Below are 25,285 nucleotides of genomic sequence, written 5' to 3' on the forward strand. Positions count from 1 at the left end.
ACCAAGGCTTGATTTGTGACCCAAGACATGATCTGTGTTCCCTGAGCACTTGAGAAGAAAGTGTTTTCTGTTGTTTTTGGATGGTATGTCCTATAAATATCAATCAAGCCCATCTTGACTAATGTAACATTTAAAGCTTGTGTTTCCTTATTTATTTTCATTTTGGTTGATCTGTCCATTGGTGAAAGTGGGGTGTTAACGTCCCCTACTATGACTGTGTTACTGTCGATTTCCCCTTTTATGGCTGTTATAATTTTCCTTATGTATTGAGGTACTCCTATGTTGGGTGCATAAATATTTACAACTGTTACACCTTCTTGGACTGATCCCTTGATCATTATGTAGTGTCCTTCTTTGTCTCTTGTAATAGTCTTTATCTTAAAGTCTATTTTGTCTGATATGAGAATTGCTACTCCAGCTTTCTTTTGATTTCCATTTGCATGGAATATCTTTTTCCATCCCCTCACTTTCAGTCTGTATTGTCCCTAGGTTTGAAGTGGGTCTCTTGTAGACAGCATATATACAGGTCGTGTTTTTGTATCCATTCAGCCAATCTATGTCTTTTGGTTGGAGCATTTAATCCATTTACATTAAAGGTAGTTATCAGTATGTATGTTTCTATTACCATTTTCTTAATTGTTTTGGGGTTTTTATTGTAGGTCTTTTCCTTCTTTGTGTTTCCGGCCTAGAGAAGTTCCTTTAGCATTTGCTGTAAAGCTGGCTTGGTGGTGCTGAATTCTCTTAGTTTTTACTTGTCTGTAAAGGTTTTCAAAACAAAGACTATGACAAGAGACAAAGAAGGACACTACATAATGATCAAGGGATCAATCCAAGAAGAAGATATAAAAATGGTAAATATTTATGCACCCAACATAGGAACACCTCAATACATAAGGCAAATACTAACAGCCATAAAAGGGGAAATTGACAGTAACACAATCATAGCAGGGGACTTTAACACCCCACTTTCACCCATGGACAGATCATCCAAAATGAAAATAAATAAGGAAACAAAAGCTTTAAATGATACATTCAACAAGATGGACTTAACTGATATTTATAGGACATTCCATCCGAAAAAAACAGAATACACTTTCTTCTCAAGTGCTCATGGAACATTCTCCAGGATAGATCATATCTTGGGTCACAAATCAAGCCTTGGTAAATTTAAGAAAATTGTAATTGTATCAAGTATCTTTTCTGACCACCACACTATGAGACTAGATATCAATTACAGGAAAAAATCTGTAAAAAATACAAACACATGGAGGCTAAACAACACACTACTTAATAACCAAGAGATCACTGAAGAAATCAAAAGATACCTAGAAACAAATGTCAATGAAAACACGACGACCCAAAATCTATGGGATGCAGCAAAAGCAGTTCTAAGAGTGAAGTTTATAGCAATACAATCCTACCTTAAGAAACAAGAAATATCTCAAATAAACAACCTAATCTTACACCTAAAATAATTAGAGAAAGAAGAACAAAAGAACCCCAAAGTTAGCAGAAGGAAAGAAATCATAAAGATCAGATCAGAAATAAATGAAAAAGAAATGAAGGAAATGATAGCAAAGATCAATAAAACTGAAAGCTGGTTCTTTGAGAAGATAAACAAAATTGATAAACCATTAGCCAGGCTTATCAAGAAAAAAAGGAAGAAGACTCAAATCAATAGAATTAGAAATGAAAAAGGAGAAGTAACAACTGACAGTGCGGAAATACAAAGGATCATGAGAAATTACTACAAGAAACTATATGCCAATAAAATGGACAACCTGGAAGAAATGGACAAATTCTTAGAAATGTACAACCATCTGAGACTAAATCAGGAAGAAATAGAAAATATGAACAGAGCAATCACAAGCACTGAAATTGAAACTGTGATTTAAAATCTTCCAACAGGGGGCTTCCTTGGTGGTGCAGCGGTTGAGAGTCCGCCTGCCAATGCAGGGGACATGGGTTCGTGCCCCGGTCCGGGAAGATCCCACATGCCGCGGAGCGGCTGGGCCTGTGAGCCATGGCCACTGAGCCTGCGCGTCCGGAGCCTGTGCTCCGCAACGGGAGAGGCCACGACAGTGAGAGGCCCGCGTACCACAAAAAAAAAAAAAAAAAAAAAAGTATAATCTTCCAACAAACAGAAGTCCAGGAACAGATGGCTTCACAGAGGACCATATATTTCTAAAATCAAATTTGCTGTTTGGCAAAATTAATACATTTACTTGTAATGAAATTACTTTTGGGGAGGACTTTAATGCGTAAGTTAAAATTTGTCATTTAGGTAATATTTTAAGGAAGGACATGTTCTTATGCAACATGACTGAAATGCTCTGGGGAACTCTGAATTTGTTTTTTCATTAAATAGAACTGAAATTATGTGAACTAGAACATGTGACAGAAAAGAGGAAAACAAAGTATAGAACACCAAGGAATGAGAAAATAGACTGCAAAAGGAACAGTGATTTGTTCAAGGTCACCCAGTGAGTCAGGAACAAAAGGGAGGGTTAGGCCTATGTCCAGACACAAAGCACATTGATCTACATTAATGCTTGTGTGCTAAATCTGCCATTTTTCAATACATATTATAGTTATGTTTCTCATACATGGGGGAAGATATTAATATTTAATATTCTCTCAGGGTCTAGCACATGTTACTGCATATGTATTTATTGAATAAAATAATAAATAAATAAACCCCCATTAACTGGAAGTTAATGAAGCATGACTTCATACACATAACCTTATGAGATCCTCACTAACACCTCTGAGGTAGATATTATAATTCCTATCTTATATATCAATTTACGTCCAGAAGGAGTAAATGAATAGCTCAACAACACACTGCCATGAGAATTGGGACAGTTTCATCATACTTAGCAAACATCTCTAAAGATCCTACCCTTAAGGAAGCTCAAAGAGGGTTTGCATTAAGTACAACAAAGTTGAAGATAATTAAAAAAAATCCCTTTGAAGAACTCAAAATCAGATACAGAATTGATATTTAGGAGAATGAGAGCAATTTGATTAATTTGTTATACATGGCTGATTTTACTAGCTAATCAGTTGGGCTACCAATTGAGCATGTCTATTCAAAATCCTTAGATTCTTATTCATAAATTATTTGTACATGATGGCATCTGGAAGTCAGTCATGAAAACCCTAATAGAAGGCTTTGAATAAATATAGGTCTATCACAAGAAAGCAGTCCTACTTAACACGGTCAAGTCTCTCTGCTCCATGTCTACTTCAAAGCACTGCTCATCTGCTTTAGATGATGCCAATGGGTATAGTAAAGAGATTCATTATATTAAAGACCTAGAATTCCTTAATATATATATGGATCCCTGCCTCAAGGGTATTTAAGCTTCTGTGACAACTTGTCATCCACCCAAAGCTACACATTGCTGAGGAGTAAGTAACAAAACTTTGTTCTCAAGCTGAGAGGCAGAAAAGGAGGGAGGGAAGGAGGAAACACAAGCAGCAGAAAGATCAGAGTCAAGTAAGATCTCAAACTCTACAGCCAGGATACCTAGATTCATTCTTGGCTCTGCCTCTTACTGTGCAATTTTGAGAAAGTTACTTAACTTCTTTATGACTCAGTTTCCTCATCTGTAAAATGGAGAAATTAACAGTACCTATCTCATAGGGTTGTTACGAGGATTAAATGAGTTAATATTTGATAAGTGCTTAAAGCAGCGTCAGGCATACAATAATCCTAATATAAACGTTTGAAAAACAAAGAAGGGTAGGAAGAGTGACAGATAGAATAGGGAACACTATGTGTCTTTAATATTTGCTTTGCTTCCTTCCAACAGAGTCGTTTACTTTCCACAGCTGGGGCCACTTGATTCCTACCGGTAAGCTTAACCCCATTTCCAGTCTGACCCCAAATGACTCTTGTTCACAAAGATTTAAGAAGCCCTAGTTCAGTAGTTCAGGTGATTCAGCATTAAAGTCAAGCTCGCTGTTATTCCTGTCCTGACCCTGCGTCCCAGTTTTAATCACTTGTCCCTGTAATCAAGTCCCAACTTGCACTCCACTTCTGGCATTCTGCTCCCCTGTGGCCGAGTCCCGGCTTGCAGAACCTGCTCAGGACCTCCAGTTCCTCTGAGGCAGGTATCTCCCAAAGGGCAGCCTTTAGACTAGACACACTTTGGCACAGAGGGTTTGAACTTTTGAGAATTAGTTGCCTGTAAAATTGTATAAAAATTCAAATTTCTGATTTCTCTTGAGAAACGGAATGATCAGGCAACTCTTGATCCCATTTCCCTTTGGTCCCCACCCACTGGAGCCAAGTGGCAGCTGCTCTCACTTTGGAAGATCACATGCTCTCTATTACCCTCTCTCCCCATGCCTCCTGCTCCAACTATTTCTGTGACTTGCTTGGTCCTTGTAGGCATTTGAGGTTGGGGTCTAAGACTGAGAATAGCCAGTACTTACCAAGCACTTTGTACTCATTTAATCAAAGACCAGGGATCTGTTTGTTCTTGTGCATTATGCCTGCAGCCCTTCTCTTTGCTTCAAACCTTCTGTCTGCATGCATCTGTGTCCCATCTTCCTAAATCACTCTCCTCTATCCATCAGCTAGGGCGACTCACAAAGCTTTACGACTTTATGGACCTCCATAAAGTCAACCACTCATACCACTGTGGCCCAGCACCACTTTCCAATCACCCCTGCCCAGCCAGACTGTCGTCAAGAATTTTGGCCATAATAGTGGTTATATTTCAGATACAGAATTTGGGGCTTTACTGATCTGCCTGTGCTTTTTATCTCATGCCCCATGCTTCTATAAAACCATACATCTTATTATATATAGATAGAATTCATCCTCCCAAAATTTTGTTCCAATTCTTGTTAGAAGCCTAGCAAAATCCATTAAATATTTAATGATCACTTATTATGTTCTAGACTCTATCATATAAATTGATTTGAGTATTCCTTTATTAAGAAACCCAGAGAAGTTTGTTCAATCTCTTTTCAGGGAACCACTTAAGAAACTAACATTATTTGATCACAATTGGCTGCGGTTTATTTTTCTCATGATAGGCCCTTGTGCTTTACAAAACAATGAATCAAAGAGGAAAATGTCAGCATGCCTAAGCTGTGAGTTAGCAAATATCAAAAGAAAACTCAAAAGAGAACTCATGCTACACATCATTTCACGAGATTATCTGGATTGGGTAAAACGGAATATGTACAAAATTTTAAATTCAGCTGATTGAGTTCTATCGGTTTTTAAAGATAGTCTTAATAAAAATGTTACTTACATAAGGAATCGTGTCCAAAGTATCTGTGTTGACAATTATAGGAGCAGGGCTGGCCTAAAAAAGAGAAATAGAAAAAAGTTTTAAATAACAAGTTGTCTATTCTGAGATAGGATCTGTTAACTTATTTAACCAAGAGCTCCACAGTATTTCTTGAGAACCTGTATAGGCACTATGTCAGGTGTTGCGGGGGGGATAAATGAAGTGGCTCAGAGTCCCCTTCACCCTCCTCCCTTCAAATATATGTTTGCAACATTGACCACATAATGAAATGAAGTAAGCAACAGAACTCAAAGGTGAGGAAGTGAGCATTCGTACAGTGTAAGAGGCAAGGACTTCCAATAAACTTGGCGAGGAGTTAAAAATTTCTTTATGAAATGGCTGTGCTAAAGAATTTTGATTTCTCTCTCATGGAAGCAAAATTAAACCTAAAACAATGTAACTCTTTTCTTTAAACTGGCTTTTGAGAGTATGTTGTATACAAAACAAAATAGAAGGGTTCACTTATTGACATCTTACATATATTTACTTATTTTTCATGCTGTGTCATACCTTTTCTTTGTCGTTTATGCACCTTTGATGATATACTTTAGATATCCTCAGAAAATTAAAAATTAGTCAAAGGTGACAGAAAATCATATTATATATGCTAAAGTTTCTTTTAAAAAATTGTCCAAAATACAGCCATTCCTTTTAAAGTTGAATAGAATCTGTGTAAAACTGATACAGGAGTGTTACAAGCCAAGTCTTAGAAAATAAGAGATTGCAATCTATTTGCATCAACCAATCTGACTTCATGAATATTAAGTAGATCTATCTTTATTTTCTGTCTCTAGAATATTCACAGCAACTTTTCCTTCATGCCATGAAGGATCTTTAATCTCCTTCCCAAACTGCAGATTTCATTTAGATAGAGGAAATAGTCTCATCATGATTAATCGAGAGCTGTCCTATACGACACGGTAGTTTGCACAAGTACCCAACTTTGGGACATTTCATTAGCTATGCCCTCTGGAGTTAACAGAGTTAACAGCTTTTTAATGTCAATCTGTGCCTATGGAATCCTAATCTAATGGCAAAACCAATGGCAATCCAGCAGATTTTACAGAACAAAATTCCAGGTTTTAACTAAAATCACTGGTCAGTGAAAACACGACCCTGTTCTACATATCTGCATAGTGGGTCAACTAAATATTCATGGTTTATTTGTTAACTCCTAATATCAAGTACCTTGAGGATAAATAGGGGCTCTGGAGAAAGACAGTTGCCACTGGACCTCACCAAAAAACAGTGTTTGTTAAGAGGCCTGTAGTATAGGGAGAAGAACATGAGGTTTGGAGTCAGAAGACCTGGGCTCAAGTTTGGTTTAGCAACTTCCTGATTATATGATTTGGGGGCTCAGCAACTTCTTGGTAATTTGATCTGGGGTCAAGCCCACTAACTCCCTCTGCCTCATTTTCCTTCTCTGTAGAATGGAAATAGAAATAATCACCTTCTAAAAAGGTTGTCTGAAGAATAAATGAGGTGATATATTTGAATGTGCTTTGCAAACATAAATTTCAGAATCAATGTTAAATGCTATCATTAGTTAATGCCCCTAAAGATGGACTATCATAAGGATAAAATACCATTGGATGGTTTGTGAATTGTTTATGCCCCAGAGATCTCAATACTAGGTTAGTGGCACAGTTGCACTAAAAAGAACTGATTAGATCATGAAAATTACCATTTATTAAACGCATATTACTTGTCCATTTATAAGAATATATATATGTACATATATCCTAATTTAATCTCCACAAAACCATACTGATGAGGCATTATTGTCACTATCTCTATGTTATAGATGAGAAAACTGAGGCTCAGAGAAAATGACAGCTGAGATTTCACACCAGCCTTTCTGATCCATGTTTTCCACGCTGAGTTGTTCTATGATTCCATTATCTAGGAGTCTCCATCACAAGAGGCCTGCAGTGATTTGAGATCTCTAGCAAGAGCAGCAAGTAAGACCCAGGCAAAGCAAAGACCACCCTGAAGGTAAGAGATGCCACAGGATCCTGCATATTAGATGTTGAAAGCAAACTGGTAATTCCTTAATGGTTTTTGTTGTTGTTGTTTGTTTTTTAGTTTTGATGATGTTTCTTCTGTGCTTTCTAATTGGTTCCCAGGACTCTCAAAAGATTTGTGTCTTGTCTCCTTGACTAGACTTCAAACTTTCTGAGTATCATATGCAATACTTGTATTTCCCCTTATTATCTACTACACTTTGATCAATAAGTATGCATTGATTTGATCTGGGACTTTCAACTCATCTTACTCTTGTTTTCCTTCTATAAATTGCATTAATGTAGTCTGGAAATAAATATTATGCATAGGCCCAGTTCCTATACAATGACATTTATCACTTTTGTACGTTTCTATTGCTATTTTCCATTTCATGTATGTAAATTTGGTCTTTCCAATGAGACTCTCTCAATGACAAGGATTGTATACTTTCCTAGATTTTTTCACAGCATCTGGGTACACAGAAGGAGCTCAGGAAATACGTAGGATTACTGACTAAATGTAGCTATAAAGTATAGTACAAAGGAAAGTAATATCTCACTGAAAGCTTTGGAGAGCATTTCTGAGATAACCTCAAAATATCTTATGTTACCAACAATACTGTGATGACTTTTCCAATATCCACTATCACCTTCTTTCTTTAACCAGGCACCAACACTTAATTATCCAGTTTTTTGAAATAATAATTAATTATTTCATAAATGCAGGATGTAAAAGCATTTATGCATTTATGCATTGAAATACAATCTATGTAATGTGGAAAGTTCATTGCTCCTTCTTGGTGTTAAAAAGATCCAGAAGCACAGTTAATTCCTACATCTAGAAAAGTCACTAAAAATGCATGAACAAACGTGTGTGGATTGTGTGAACAAACATACATCACATACATCTGACATTGGCAACTGCCTGATGTGAGTGCCAAGGAGATGCCAGGGTGGGCTATTCTGAATAACACAATATCCCACTACATCAGACTTTCTGAAGATTCCCCATTGCTCTGCTCCAGGACCCCCACAGCCCTCCCCAGACCATTTTCCCAGAAGCTTCCTGGAACCTTTTAGGTACTCAATGGCACATAATAGCAGAGAATAAAAGCCCCAAGTTGTAGTAGCACAGAGTGCAGTAGAGTTCTAGGTATGGCCCATGAATGTGCTTTTCTCTCCAGCTGTTAATGTCAGATTTTCTCTCGGCTCAGCCTGACTCCTGTTTCTTTTCTGTCTTTTGAGATCATGTGAGTCCATGCCTAGTTTGATCAAGTTTGGTTTCTGAGTCTGAAAACCAGTTCCCCTGTTACTTTGATAATTCCCTCTAAGCTTCATCTCCACACTTCACACTGCCTCGCCATACACACCTTCTCTTTCCATATTGGATATTCTCTTTAAATGAACCCCTAAATCAAATGGATGACTTAGCAGATTCCAGCATCCCCCTTCAATATGCTTATTTCCATTAACTGGAAAGAGATTTCAGTATCAAATACAAACCCCCCCCCCCAAAAAAAAACTCTCCTTTAAACCAGAAGCTTAAAGGCTTGTCTTCATGTAAATATAAAGGTTTAAGAAAATTCATCTCTCTTGCACGACCCAGCTATAAGATGTAAATGGTTTGACTCTTATATTACATTCTCTTCCATGTGGAAAAAAAAAATAGTTTATAGCAAGAGGGAAGAATAAAGATAATCATAGAGAAGCCAGATGCAAGCAGAGAAAATACTGATACAATTTAAATTATTAGATCAAGTTATTCATAAATTCCTGCCACCTTCCTGTCCTTGGGTTCCATGGGATACCCAAATATTACATCAATAACTTTGCTTATGATAGTAAAAGAGAAACTAAATTTCTGTTGCTTGTAACTAATAAAGAATCTTATATAGTAAATGCAAATTTTCAAAGAAGTTCATTAATTCCAACTGATGTGATACTTGTTAAGTGCCAGATCTGTGAAATACCTCTGACATAAATGGGCGGGTGGTCACCCAGCCAGAGGAAGACCCTTCAAGCAAGGTATTGGCAGGGGTGGTAGAGCAGCCAGTCAGTCAAAGAACATACTCTGCGAGGCTTAGGTCCGACAAGGACAGGCTAACCAGCGGGAGGGTCAAAAGACCGAATCCAGGCCTATACCTAAGCTTTTAAGAAGCGAAGTAGAGAAGAAGAGAAACCCACACAGCCAAGTGACCCAGATACAGCACGAACTGAATAGTAACGTTGATGCGGCTAGGAATTGTGCAGGGATTTCAGCTGACCTGGAACATGCAAGTAGAAGGCAGGTAGTTGACAGTAGGCCAAATTAACAGGAGGTAAATATGGCAAGAATAACTTGTGAGCTGTTCTGGGGGCCTAGAATCTTTGGCTTATCTTCTTAAAGGACAAGGCTCCTGAATATGCAAGAAGTAACACAGGCTCTATCTACAGTGTGGCATGACAACTTAAAACAAAATGGAACTCACTGACAGTTTTAAAATGAGTCCATTTGTGTGGGCATATGATTTCACTGAGAGAGGTGGAGATCCCAGAACCTCAAGATAAATATTAGCTGGTTTAGATTGGATGCTACAAGATACCATATTAACAGTCTTTTAGCTTCACAATTCCCACAGAGGGCTGTCATCAGGGTGAGCCCCAATCAGACCATGTCCCGATCCTAACCGGGGGAGTAGAACATGGGGGTTACTACCCACATACCCAATCAGCTCTGAAATGAGATATCTCCCGTTAAGTACTGATTTGGTATGCTAAAGACAGAACTCAGGACAACGTTATTTTTATTAGGTTTCCTCCCTAATCCTCCATCATGTTGGCCCATTCTGGAAATTAAAAACTGTGATGTGGTTGGGGGGACTTCTGCCTCAATTGACTGCCTGTAGTTCTCTTCTGGACTGAAACCCTTTCTTCCTTCTCCTTCTTTCCCACAATCTGTTGGGTGGAGCCACACACCCCTAGTTGTCCACAGGTAAGGTCCTACTCTTACTTGAAGGAGATGCCAGGATTTACCTACTTGAAGGATCCGTAGTTGCCTGGTTGATCATCATCACTGGCTGAGCATCATGACTACCTGGAATCTCACGGTACCATGACCCACCATACACAGATCTCCTGATATGTTAACACTGGGATGGATAATAATAAAGGCAAATACTTATACGGCACTTATTTATATCAATTAACTTAGTTAATCCTCACATAACCCAATGAGACGCTGTTATTCTCAATTTACAGGTGAGAAAATAGAGGTTAGGTAACTTTCCCAAAGTCAGACATCTGGTAAATAGATTGTCTTCAAACCCAAACAATCTGACAGTCTGGCTCAGAGTCCATGCTCTTTTTTTTTTAAGCTATATACTTTTATGTTATTTATTTTTTTACCATATTTTAAATTGAAGTATAGTTCATTTACAATGTTGTGTTAGTTTTAGGTATACAGCAAAGTGATTTAGTTACACATACATATATGTAATCATTTTCATGTATTTTTTTCAGATTCTTTTCCATTATAGGTTATTACAAGATAATGAATATAGTTCCCTGTGCTATACAGTAGGTCCTTGTTGTTTATCTATTTTATATATAGTAGTGTGTATCTGTTAATCCAAACTCCTAATTTATCCTCCTCCCAACCCCGAGTCCATGCTCTTGACAATCATGCTCTACTGCCTTTCAGAATGGAATCACACTTTACCAGAACTCTTTAGATTCTAATTTCGACTGTTCACCAACAACTCAGAGGCCAGCTGAAAGCCAAATTAGACATCCACCTTGATCCAGGCTGGTTCCAAAACCTGCCCCTCCTCCCTCTGGCCCTAGTGCATTGTATGAACAAGCCTGAAGTTGCCACGACTTAGGAGAAGGCGAAGCACAGGCACACACAGGCTGACTCAATCAGGATTTCTTTGAGTAAGCTCCAAAGAAACTCTTTGGTAAATTACTGATTAAAGACATATTGATGGTTATATGAGAGACGAGGAAACAAAACAGGAAGAACAAATCTACTCGAGAATCATAAAACTTGAAGCTGAGGCCTTAAGAATCATTTAATTCTACCTTTCATTTTACAAGTATGAAATGGAGACAGAGAAAGGAAGAGGCATGCCTCAGAGCTCACAATTATTTAATATCAAAACAGAAGACAGGATAACAGCAACAAGAATAACAATAATAAAATAGTAAGCATTTACTGAATGAATATTATGTTCCAGGGTTGTGATAAATACTTAAGATACATCAATGCATTTACTTCCCAAGATGTTCTAAGGAAAACATTATCACTCTCATTTAAAAAAAGAAGAAAGAAAGAAAGAAAGAAAGAAAGAAGGGGAGGCTCAAAGTGGCTAAATCACTTGCCTAAGGTCACAAATCTAAGAGGTATCACAACCAGGTGTCAATTCCAGCCCTAGAACCCATGCTGGTAACCACCACCATCTCCTGCTTCCCTCTCCTGAGTTTTTCCAGTTAAGGGCGAAAAATGCAGTTATTTTCTGCCCCGAAAGTTGCTAGTTTCTCTTTGGCAGTCTGAAGAGAAATTTCTCACCGTACTGACTCAGATTCAATTCCCAATTCTCGGAGGGTTTCTAGGTCCCTTAATCTCTTTCAAAACCCTGCTTAAAAAATGGGACAATGCTATTTTCCAGTTAACCTATTTCCCAAGAAGTTAGCTAGGGAAATAATGCACGTGAAGTGAGAAAGAGAGGTGTTCTATAGATGTAAGGTTATATTATTTATTACTGTGGTTATTTCTTGCTTTCCTGGATTTCCTCTCCCTTTTCATATTCCCTCTCCGCAAGACCGGCCAGGTGGGTGCAATTTGATCTGAGTCATCACCAATAGCAGCGCCAAGTGGTTCTGGCCTGTCACCTGGTTTGCCCTTACCCTGCAGTGACATAGGGGAACCCCCTCACAGGTGAGGACACTGAGGCAATACCAGGTGAGTGGGTGAGTGATCAATGTGAGCGCCCAAGGCTTGGCTAGCCAAGGCATAACTGCAGGTTAATGGTCATGGCAGGATATCTCAAGGGAGCAATTTTGGAGGAAGCTAATACCCTGGTTCCTCTCCCTAGCACTTAATAAAACGCAGGGATCATTACCTACCTAGCTTACCACCAGACTGGCTCAGAAAATGGGAAGAAAGAATGTCAGATTTATGTTTGGCTTGAACTCGATTCATCTCTGCTTGCCTGAACTCTCTTAATAATAAAAAAATAATAATATCCTCACTCTACAGAAAACTGAGGCACAGAGATGTTAAGCAATTTGTTCAAGGTCATCCAGCTGGTAACGGCAAGGTCAAGAGTCAAACCTATCAGCCTAGTTCCAAAGTGGGTAACACTTACATACAAAATATTTGCTTCTGCTCCCTATTAAAATTTGATACGTATCCAGAAGTCTGTTTTAGTCAACACAAGTTCTTTCACTGATCTTTGAAAATACACCATTAGTATTTCTTCCCTTTGGATTAAAGTGATAACATGTCTGTTTGATCCTCCCTTAAAATACAAGGTACTGTAATATTTTGCAAAATATGAATGATATCCTAAGGGCCTCAGTTAGGCTGAGTTGGGCACCTCTTTATCCCTAGTACAGAAAAGATGGGGCAGCCTGGAGAATGAGGCACAGAAAGTAAAGACCCAGAACTAAACAGAGTTTTTCTTACTATATTTCTCTAGAATCAATCCCACTTGGAGAAACAGATATAAATTGCTTGAGCTGTTATGCAGACTCTTCAGACCTCCATCCTACACCCTCTCCACATACCTCTTTGCAGTTAGTGTAAAAGGCTAAAATAAAAGACTCACCAAAACTAGGTCTGTAGATCATCACTCAAACTCAAATAGATAATTATATTAGATTGGCCACCTATATCATGCTTCATAATTTATGATGTGTGTCCACACACATTAGATCATTTCACTCCCACAGGCAGAGGAAAGGGAACTAACATTCATTGACCAATACCCGCTGTGTGTCAGGAAATATGCTAAGCTCTCCACCTCTGCTTTCTTATCTGCTCTTCACAGAACCCCAGAGGGACTGGTGGAACTTTCCCTTGTCTATAGGTAAGTAAACAGAACCCCAGAGTGATCCAGTGCATTTCCCAAAGTCAGACATCTAGAGAAAAGCAAAGCTGAGATTCAAACCTAGGTCTTCTGACAGTGAGCCCCTTGCTTTTTCCCATTATTAGTCCATGATGCCACAAATCCCACTGATTCACACTGAGCATTTACAGATCTAACTGCTTCATTTGTGCAAATGCTCTGTGAAGTTTGCACGAAGAATGGAGTCATTAGCTCAAATCTCAGATGTGGTTTAGTCAATGTGCCCCATGCCACAACAACCATACCTACTTAATTCACTGTTTCACTCCACGTGGTGCTATTCCTGGAAAGAGCCATGTGGATACCATCTGCTCCATTTTGCAAAGCCACTGAAGAGCTATAATCTTAGCAGTCCCGTTGTATTTTCCAGATTTAGGGTACCAGAATTCTGAGCAAGCTGTCAAATCTTGCTCAAAGCCGGTTCATCAGGCTGAGGTGGGGCCTGTTTCTTCTGTGGTACCTGGGTCAGGGCCTTGCACACAGTGGGTGATCAATCAGTGATTGCTGGTTAGTTTCCTTCTCTCATCTCCTTTACTTCCGTCAGGCCAGGACTCTCACTACTCCAAGCATACGCGTTGCTTATGCCTACTATAAGGTCACTGTTTACATTTCTTCCTTCTCCCACATCCTGAACCAATCATGGTCCCCTCTCTTATCTTCCTAACCAAGCTCCCTCCATCCTGCAAGGACAATCTAAAGCCCCAGACTCTCCATGAAAGCTTCCTCAATCCTCACTGCAGGCCTCAATCCGTCCATCCTGCCCCTCTCAAATTTGAAAACATTCATTATTTGTACTACTTCAGTTCACATTAAATTATAAATATAAAGGAAAAGGAATTACGTGAAAGCACCAAGTTCTGCCATTCTTAATGAACGTTTCTTTCTGTTCTTACACGTATGTTGATGGCTAAGTGGTTCATGTGTGACATTTGCATCTCCTTGATGAAACTGTAGTCATTGTGAGGGCAGGGCCCTCATCCTACTTCATTACTTCACTAGCCACTTCCACCAACACTCCTAACCGTGCTTGGCATACAGTATACTCAAAAGATGTTTGTTAATGAGTTTTTAAACCTTTGGAACTAGAACCACAGCAACAAGAGAGAAGATTCATGAGAAACCTGTGAGGCAACAGATTAGACGAAATGGGTAGAAAGGGGTAATTGCACGCTGCCCCTTGGTGACAAGCTGTTGTATCACACTGCCTGGTGCTATTGATAGCATCTAGAGCTACCATGCACTACAGACCATGCTACTCGGAACCATGGCATGTAAGTTAGGGAAAGTTATAAACAGAAAGATTCTTCAGTGTCTACCATATGCTGTTCCTTTACACTCATTCTTTTCTACTTCTCATTACAAGCCTATGAGTTGCATGCTATAATTATGCTCATTATACAGATAAGGAGAGTGCGGCATGAACCTGTAACAAAACTTGCCCAAGGTCACTAGACTAAAAGTTAGAGGAGCCAAGGCTCACTCTTTTTGACTCCAAATCCATATTTCTGTGGTATCACCACCCTGTGTGGAGCGAGGAGATGTTCCTTGCTCTAATTTACTACCCCGCTTTACATTTCAGAAGTTGGAGAGGTGAGAGGAAGCCTGGGATCTGGTGAAAAAGCTAAGGACTCAAAGATTGTCAAAAAAGTAAAATGACATCCTCAGAATTTCTTAAACTTCTCAGATGAGCGTGAAGATATATCCCAAAAGATCCACCCCAAACTGGACATTTATTTGACCCATCACGTTCAGTAACTCACAGTGAAAAGGCAATTCACTGAGCCTCCCAATTTATTTTTATATTTGAGAAATAAAGAGTGAAATGGATGACCTCTAAGAGTCTATGTCTCATCAAGGATCTGATTTCACTCATCATAAATTTGGACCTGCTGGGAAATACTGGAAAGAAGGCAGGGATGCTATACAAGTCTTCTTTCTGGATGGTGATGATCTCTGCTTTTATCATTCAGATACAGAAAGTCAGAAGACATGACATTAAGACAGGCAGAAAAAAGACAAAAGTCAAGCTGGGAAAAGATCAATAATATAAAGTGGCTTCTAATGAACTGGATAAAGGATGAGGTTCTGACGTCTTAGACAAGGCACCTCAAAAATCCACTTACGATCATTTTTATAATCTTTATTTTGTATGATCATGTTTAGAGCCTGTATTCTGTTTTTCTTGTGAATAAGTTACTTTTCTGGCCATAAGACCATGCAATTAGTGGCAAAATATTCTCTTCCATATTAAAGAGACAAAAAGATTTGAAGTGAAACAGAGAATTATCACCAAGCTCTTTCTTCCATTCTTGCCTTTCTCCATGTTCGATTAGCCTTAACTCCAGGAAAAGTTTCTTAACACCTAAGGTCTGCTTGATTTTTTTCCCCTACCAATCATAATTTGATACTAGATAATATGCTCAAAGTTTAAAACATAACAGCCATGGAGAAAGTCTTAAAATATTTCATATCTAGAATGTTTTTCTGGGGTGTGTATGAGAGGAAATGTAAGGGAGAGAGATGAAAAGGAGGTGTGAGTTTGGTTTACTATTTCATCATTAGTAAGAGATAATGTTCTTACGTTCATGTTAGGCCTGGAAGATGTTTCAATACCTGCTTTTAAACGATGGCACCTGGGCCGCGTTGTGGAAAAAACAGAGTAGACAACATTTTAGATCAATTTTCCTTATTGTAAATGCTGAAAACATCTATACGTCTATTAATCTCCCCTCTATCCACTTTTTCTTCAAAATTAATGTCTTATTTGAAATCATTTTCAATGAGGAAAAACATGGGGGAGAGAATAGATAAAAAGGAGAAGTGAATGTGGACTAGAAGAATAGAGGTTGGCTAAATACTGCCAGCAATTGCTGGTGTCAAAGAATATATTTTGCAGATGTGTTTGTATACTGTCATTGACTAGGCAATGAACTCTTTGTTTCACAGCCAAGAGCCTACAAATCTCTAGGTCCAAAAATGCCACCCAGTTCCTAGCCCCGCAGCTGCCTTAGCTCCCCAGAGTGGCAATATCTATGTTACTTTGGGTTTCTCAGTTTTCCAGTGGCTTTCTTACCCTTTGTTATTCTGCAAGCAAGGGTTCTGTTCGCCAGTTTACGTCCTCCTGGGCCTAGGATAATGCTACAATTGTGCCTATCAGAGGAAAGATGAAGGGATATTATCTGTTGCAGTGGGCTAGAGGAAAGAGTGTAGCAGTGAGAGAGAATGAAATGAAGACAAAGAAGGCAGAGAGGAGGTTGTTCTCTGGTACATGGGGACTCTGTCACAAGTTGGAGAGTGAAATGATGGCTCCCAGGCTGACTCTCCTCTGTTCTCTCAGACCACTTTGTCCACTGGAATTATAAACTCAGATACTTCGGAACCTTCATTTGTTTTATAAAGGATTTCCCCAAACAAGTGGAAAGGAGATGATGACTTCCTTATGAATATAATGCTTGTAACCTTACATCTCATGACCCCCTCCTTGCCCATTTTAACTTGACAAACATCATTTGCATGTTATGCTTTTATGTTATAGGAAGAGCACCTCCCAGCCCTATACCTGGAGTCAGCAGATGAGGCATCTAGGGACGGCTGAACCATTGCAGAACTTGATCAGGTCACTTAACTCCCTAAATTATTTCTAAGGCTACATTCAACTACTAATAAGAATTGGATGATTCCTGATTTTAATACTAACCTAATTTTTAATATCATAAAAGCAGTAATAAAAAGAGTTTAGGATCTGGGTCATCTAAGGTTTAAGACATTTCTTCTTACTTTTATGATGGTCTTAGTCAAATAATTTAGCCTTTCTGAAATTTCTGTTCATGTACAAATGGAGATTATAAATTATTATTTAGTCAACCTAATGTGCTTCTTCAAGAAGCAAATGGGATAATATATAAAAACCCTATGCAAAACAAACAAACAAAACACCCTGTACAATTTGTAAAAGGATACATTTGGGCTAATTATTAAAAATCAGCAACATTAATAGTGGCAATCCTTACTGGCCACTTTCTTTGCTTAGCTGTTTTGCTAAGGGTTTAACTCACATTATATCATTTAAACCACAAACAAACCTAAAAATATCTGTATAATATCTAATTTTACAGAGGATGAAAGTGAGGTACAGAGAAGTTAAGCATTTACCCAAGATAGCAAGTGGTAGAGCCAGGATTCGGACCTAGATTTTTTTAAGCTAAAACTCTGAATCTGAGCAAAAGTGCAGTAGATTCAGACTCTAGCCCTACTACATTATGTTTTACTACTTAACCACTTCTGACCCCAGCCACTTCAATTTTTTGAACTTCAATTTTCTTATGAACAATATGGGATATTAAAACCTGTCTTGCTTACCTTACAAAGTTGTGAATGAGAGAGAATCTAGTTTACACTGCTTTGAAAATTGCAATAAGATAAAAAAAGATAAGGAAAATATTAAGGTAGTAGTAATAGTGTAGTGGGGGGTCTCAGCAGCAGCAATAGTAAAAACATTAGTACAGTATATTTTCTGGTGTCTACACAAGATAAACATTAGAAACTCCATTGTTCTTAGGCATGTTCCTGCTAAACAAAAATATCTAAACGAAGCTTAAAAGAGTACTATTTTTCTAGTATTAGCTTATTAAAGGTTTTGAGGGTTTGATATGCGTGTGTTTTAATTTTGTTTTGTTACTTGTAGGAGGACTGCTATTATTAACCCCGAGCAACTGTCTATTTTTCTGTCCTGTAACAAATATGTTTGGGGCCCTACTTTTGTAATTTCTGGAGTAGGTGAGGAAAGTGGGAGAAGCGGAGGATGGGCTTACTCTGTTGTACCATAACATATATCTGCACTAATACCCCATTTTGATGAGTCAACACAAACATTTTACAATGAGCGATACTGATACAAAAAGAAGCCATCCTGCACTGGGCGTTAATTTTTCACGGACTCCAGATACCTATGCACAGAAATCACAAGACCAGCAGTCAAAGAAATGCAAACTGCACAAGAGAGGAAGATAAGAAGATGGCAAGTTTTGCCTTTTGTTCAAAAACAAAAGTGACAATTTCATTCCATTTTACCACAAATCTGCAAATGTTCATTCAGATCCAGGCTGTTGCAATTATCCAGGTCACTTCAGATACGGTTCTTTCCTTCCCCTTTAGGTTGAACATCTCTATAGATTATGTGTCACCTTTATTCCTTTACTAATAGAAATTCCATTAATAGCCTTGTTCATATTCTTTGGAAGGAAATAGACTAAAAACTGGGGTATTACTAGACAGAAGTGCAAAGTGAGGCTAAGAGGAATGAAATAGAAAAAGGCATCTGGCATGATTGAGGATGATGAGTCAAGTAATATTTAGAATCCAGAAAGGACAAAACACACTTGGAACACCATGAACTAGGACTGAAACTCATCATTGAACAAATCCTATTTAGAGCTGACCCGAGCTTATGATGGTTCAAATTTGACATTCAGGGGCTGGAGGCAGGGTCTGTGGAAGGGATGGTTGAGCTGAGGAGACAGGTTTCAAGGATGTATTTGAGACAAGAAGAATTATTTCCTCATTATCATCTCACTGCTGCCTAAGTTCTTACATTTTAAGTATTAATCAGCCCATACAGATTGGTTTAGGAAACATCATATTTAAGGCACTGTACTCGGGGCTGCAGAATCTAGGAAGAGGAAACACATGGTTTTGCTCTGCAAAGAGTTTACAGTGTCCTGTGGAAACAAGAGAAATCCCCCGAATGCTTCTAATACAAAGCAGAGAAACATCGCAAGAGAAATAGGGCAAAGTACCACGGTGGGTGTGAAGGAGAAAGGCAGGTGGGATTACGGTCAGAAGCCCTGGTTTCTCTCCTGGTCTTAGCATCTATACGATTTTCAACAAGGTACTGATCCTCTAAAATGGAGACAATAATATTGGGGCCATTTCATATTGGTACTGCGATGATTAAAGGAGAAAGTATAGACTAAAGCCATGTGGAAGTAGGTTTCCTACTCTTAGTTCTCTTCAAGGAGTGTTAATCAGGGTTGAAATAATGAGGGAGAAGGCATATCATTTGGTTACACAGTATGAGGTAAGTCTCACGGAAGGGGATGTGAGTTAAGTCTTGAAGGATGGAACTTCACCTTGAAGCTTAATGTACTCTGTCGATTTGCTCACCTTTTCTCCAGCTGTTGTTCTGCCCTTTCGTGTAGGGATGGATCCTGTCCCTGGACCACTAGCCACTAACCAGTCCCTGTTGTAATGAAGGTTCTCTGGTTGCAGGGAACAGAAAGCCACTTGCACTAGCTTAGGCAAAATGTGAACATATCTGGTTAAAAGGGGAAGAAGCTCAGCAGTTAGGCACTTGATAGATAGCAACTAAGAACTGGGAGTTCTGAGGGACCCAGGAAGCCACAGTCCAGCCTCTCCCAACCTCTCACCATTTCTGGCAGACTCATCTCTCTCATTATCCTTCTTTGGGACCACTTGGTTTCTTATTTGCTTTTCTCTTTCTACATTTGTTTCATTCTTTCATATTTGTGCACAAGCTTTTTCTGCTTCTCCACGTATATTTCCTCAGTTCCAGGCATAGACAGGTGTTAACCTGTGGGCCAGGCCATATGTAGTGGAGGTAATAAAGCTAGGTCTGAAAGTCATCTCTTTGTCCACTGGAGATTTTCTTCTAAGGCTCCATAAGTATTCAGTTCTTCCTTTCTGATTGACCTACAGGATCTTTACCTTAAATAAATGACCCCACTCTCATCCTTGTTGTTCCCGACATTCCTTCCGAATGCTCAAAGAGGAAGATCAGGACTTGAGGAAAGTTGATAAATATCCCTCACTCCATACTGTTCTTTCAGGCCTAAGTGCCTTTGCACCTACTGTTGCAGCCTCACTCTCCTCCTTCATCTGATAAACCACTATTTTAAAACCATCCAAAGACTTCACTCCTCTTTTCAGTCTTCCTTGGTCATCTTTCCTCTCCATTCCAAGCAGATGGATCACTCCCACCTTGCTGCATTTACTGTGGTTTGTATATCCCTTGATTACTGCTTTTAACATGCTGTGCTGCAGTTGTTTTGGTTTCAGTGGTTTCCTCCTTATTCTAGTGAACCTATTAAGAAGATGGGCTCTGGAGCCAGATAACTAGTTTCAAGGCCTGGCCTTTCCATTTATTAGCTATGTGATCATGAGGAAGTTACTTAACCTCTGTAAACTTTGTAAAATGGAAATGATAGTGCCTACATCAGAGAGCTGTTGACAGAACTGAGTGAAATAATATGTGAAGGGTTTAGAACAGAACGTGACACACAATAGGTGCTCAATAAATACTATCACTTTTATACTAAAGTATCAAGTCCAGCATGTGTCAGACAGGATGTACTAACTGTTTGCTAAAGAAATTAACATGTGCTTTAAGACTACAAAACATTTGGGAAAGAATGATTTATTTGTCTTGTTTGTAGTGGCTTTGCAAAATATCTACAGTTGCTGTACTATTCTAATAACAGATATATATATGTGTATGTATATGTGCAATATTAAGTTACAATTTTGAGAAATGCTATGAAGAACTTTCACAGGATAGGATTCAAGTGTGCAGTACAGATGTATATGTAACTATTCATTTAATGTTTGTCTCATCCATTTGAATGTAAATGCCCTCAGGGTAGGGTTTGAACTTGTGCTATTTATTGCTATATGCCTAGGCATATTACACAGTTTCTGATACATAAAAAGTATCTGATAAATATTGGTTAAGTGAATGATCAGATGGAAAACGAACCACGATTACACCATTAGTAAGTACCTTTACTATTCCCTTCTACTTGGAATGCCCTCTTCCACCATCATGACTACATATCAAAATTCTATTTGATCTTCACAACTCAGCTGAGATACCCTTCCACGAAGCCCGGGACCCCTTTTCTTAACTCTTATGGTAATTCATGGGTACTTAAGGGACTCAACACTTTTTATCTGGTGTTAGAGTGATTTGTGTGTCCATTTGAAAATTCCCGGTGGGCAGAATTCCATGTAAGTATCCTCAGGGATTCTCCTGATTTATTCATTTTAGTATTTGAACCAACGCTTGGCAAGCTGCATGAACCTCACATTAGACCAAATCCAAACATGATGACTACCAGCGCAGGGAAAATCAACTTTGTTCATGGCAACAAAAGACAGTAAGGTACCATTTGGGCAAGGGGTAATGCAGTCTCTATTCCAAAGTGATGGTGTCACAAAGAAGTTGAAGTGTACCTTCAGGTCCTTATCCTGTGCCTAGGACCATGCCTAGAACATAGTAGGGGCTCATTAAAATCTGAGTGAAGTGAACGAACTAATAAGTGAATAGAAACACAGGCAAGTCTCTACGAAAATAACTACTAAATATGGGACAGTTTTTTACAAGCATATCCGCTCATTTGAGTGATAAAACAGCAAAGCCTTTGATTTGCTGATATACAAAGATACTGACTATCTAGAAGGATGCTCTTACAGCTCCATTGATGGAACTAATTTTTAGGACTTCATGAGAGAGCTTTTTCTTAGTCATTCATTCAATAAATATTTAGGTTACATTGGCTCGCACTTATGCTAAAGATGTGGGAAATTCTGCATTGCTGTTTTATACTCAAGGCTCTTGGGTCAAGAAGATGAACCTCCCTGAGAATCCAGATTTGATCTCCACCTCATCATTACAGGGGACGATCTGTTATGTGAAATCAAATACTGAAACTTCGAGAGTCTATAATTTGTCTTCCTTCTTTCTACAGAGTGTTTTGGGCAGTACACTATCCAGGTAACAGCTGCTTTAAGTTTCCCCTCTCCAGTGTACATTTTAGGCTGTATCTGGAGGTTCTCTGGGGAAGACTGTATTATAGCTTGAGATTTTATGTCAGGTTTATTATTAGTACACGGAACTGCACTGACTGAAAAACCACTTGTGATCTATGGCTTATTGCACACGTGAGAGATGGTCCAGACCATCTAGGTGGCTCTGTATTCTAATGATGTGTTAGTAATCCACACTCACAGGAGATGCACAGACAGCTTGTGAAGTTTTCAGGTCAGTGTTTCTAAGATCAGCTACATCAATGTATGTCTACACTTCCTACATACTATTCATTTCCAAGTACTTTATTTTAAAAGATAACCAGGTCTATTCTAAAGGAGGCAACTGATTGAGTCAATATAGTTTTTCACTTCTTTAACATGCTTAATGCATCATTGTAAAGATGTGTGTTTTAAGGATTTATTTGGATATCCTAAATAATGAAGGGCATCATTAGCCAAGAACGCCACATATTCATGTATGTATATGTGTGTGTGTGTATGAAGTACATATCACTGGGCTTAAAAAGTACATAAAATATGGAATAAATGAAGTCCTTTTCCTGAGATCTAAATTATATATTCTAACAATGAAATAAACTGAGGCTCAATTTAAACAGAATTATTCTCAACTGATAGTAATATTTTAATAATGTCTATGTTTTCTAAAAGCAGTCCTTGTAAAATTATGATGACATAATGATACATTTAATGCAAGACTTGGAAGAAATTTGAGAAGAGTTGAGAGACTGGCAAGTTCCTAATACCTGCTGGAAAAAGATTTAGAGCAGTCAAAATGAAGCAAACCTGAATAAAACTTGAATACGTCTATGTGAATGCCTGCAGTATGGGGAAACAGACACGAGAATAGAAGAAAAGTAGTCCATGGACTATGGGAATTGAATCCAAGGCTACTTTTTCCCATAAAGGTCTATCTCCTGCACTAACACACTACCACTCCCACCATCACCCCATGGCAATGCTTTAGTCAAGGTTTATTGTTATCTCCAGATGTATCTGAATAGAAATAATTTTATGAGGTCAGTATAGACAAAGCTGGTTATGAAAACTGCCAGGTAGTAACTAGAAATGCTGGAACTGGAGACTCTCATTAGTTGATTTCATTCATTCCTCACATGTTCACCAAGCACTCTTTGTTTTGCCAAACACTGTGTTAGACCCTAGGAATAGATGCTGCCTATATTCAAAGAGTTCGAGACAGGAAAATAAGAAAAGAAACAAATATCAGTTCCTTTCTCCAACTTACTTTCCTTTCCTCCTTAGCTCCAAGAAGTTACAATATAATTAGAGAGACAGAAAAGAAAATACTTACAATAAAATATGTTGGGTGATAAATCAGTGGTGCATGCAAGGAACCGAGATAGAAGAAAATAATTCTGCCTAGCCAGAGAAAGCTCTCCGAAGGAGGAGACACAAGAGCTTCACAAGGGGTATCATAATCTTCTTGTTAAAACAAAGGAGGAAGAGTTTAATAAAGATAGGAGAAGCAAACTATACACAGCAGATTCCAGTTCAGAGCAGAATAATTATAACTTAATCTGATTTAGAAAGCTTCCCACCATTAGTGTTTTAAATCCTTGCAAAAATTATATGTTTTATGTCTTTAACAATTAAGATCAACTTACAGAGATCCAATTAGAGAATAGTATTCAATGAGAAGAACTTTAAACATAGTACAGTCTTTGAAACAGGTGATTCCCCAGTTACAGAGAAAAATATGGCATCTGACTTGAGCCACTTGAAAATAACTTGAATTTCAAAGAAGATTGAATCCAACTATTTCTATGTCAGAAATAATGTTTTTTTTAAGGAATTCCAAATAATTTTTTGCAGGTCTTAATTTTTAAGAGTGTTCTCTTATTTCGAATAGATTAGCTCAATCCTTCAAAATAGATCTATTTAAAGAAGCAAATATTTTTATATTCTTCTTCCAAGTCCCATTTACCCCACCTCAGCCTATCAAATGTAGCCAGCCTGGTTCTTCTAGTTGTATAATTATAAGCACAAATATTATATCTGCAATGGAAAACACAATGACACTGACTCAATTAATTGATTTTATATATCTATGCTTTTTTTTTTTTTTTTTTTTTTTACAAATTTCTAAGCCATTTTTACAAATCTCTAAGTGGTATGTTACTACTAAAGGAACAATCGCTTTTCAGAAGAGGTTTTATGGTAGATTTTACTTGGATAAGCAAAGAATCGAAACATAAGAACTAACTTTTGGCTTCCTGATCTATGTATCAAACCCACTGCAAAAGATATTCAAGCCATTCTAAGTACTTTGGGGGAACCAACCAGGAAACATACACTGTAAGCTGTTTCAAATATTAATATGAAGAATATCAATCTTGTGCCCTTTCTTTAGTACATGTTACTATTAGAACCTACTATCTTCAGTGGGATAAGTTTGCTTGGACCACTGTTTACTCTTTCTCACTGATCAATATTTGACCATATTAATAATTCAGATTTCACACAGAGCAAAAAGAGACATGTTTATCCCCAACAAGAACTACAGAGAAGATACCACATCTTTAAATACATAGAATACATGCCATTTATCTATAGCTATAAAGAAAAAACAGGAGAAAAAGAAAAGAATCCCTAGGAAAATAAAAGGAAATTTTCCTTACCGGTATAAATGCATGTTGCATAGCTTGTTCACATTGTTTTAAGGAAGCAATAGTATCCCACAGAAGCTGATAATTTTCAGCCCGGGAAGCACTTTGCCGCTGCATGGCGAAAGCTAGTAACACTCAAACTGAGCTCAAAGAACCCAGTTGAAGGAGGAAAAAAAACCCCTGCAGATCTGTTACATAAACTTCTTAATTAGATCTGCTACACAAACTGCTATCTTAAGACTTAAAAAAAAATGTTAATCAGAACATTTCTTTTGGGGGATAACTGGGCATGACTTGAACAGAGACAGATGTTTTCATTGGGAAGGATTTTCGTTCCCACACTTGTGAAAAGCAATCCCATCAGTGTTCCCCTGTCTTTACATGGGTCTGGCGAA

The 25,285-nt window shown here is 38.2% G+C and overlaps 1 protein-coding gene across 18 annotated transcripts in view; it reads right to left on the minus strand.

The window, feature by feature from the left end:
* DLG2 (discs large MAGUK scaffold protein 2) overlaps positions 1 to 25,285 on the minus strand; it is a 2,041,348-nt gene that overhangs the window by 747,404 nt on the left and 1,268,659 nt on the right. For 17 of the 18 annotated variants that reach the window (XM_079928919.1, XM_079928924.1, XM_079928927.1 and 14 more), the window contains one exon: positions 5,274 to 5,327. In XM_079928919.1, the coding sequence (XP_079785045.1) occupies positions 5,274 to 5,327 (54 nt within the window). Of the gene's footprint in view, positions 1 to 5,273; positions 5,328 to 25,285 lie in introns of those variants that run through there. The other variant, XM_079928915.1, reaches the window with a different exon arrangement.

The sequence above is a fragment of the Stenella coeruleoalba genome, assembly GCF_951394435.1.
Source record: "Stenella coeruleoalba genome assembly, chromosome: 8".
Classification (NCBI taxonomy): Eukaryota; Metazoa; Chordata; class Mammalia; order Artiodactyla; family Delphinidae; genus Stenella; species Stenella coeruleoalba.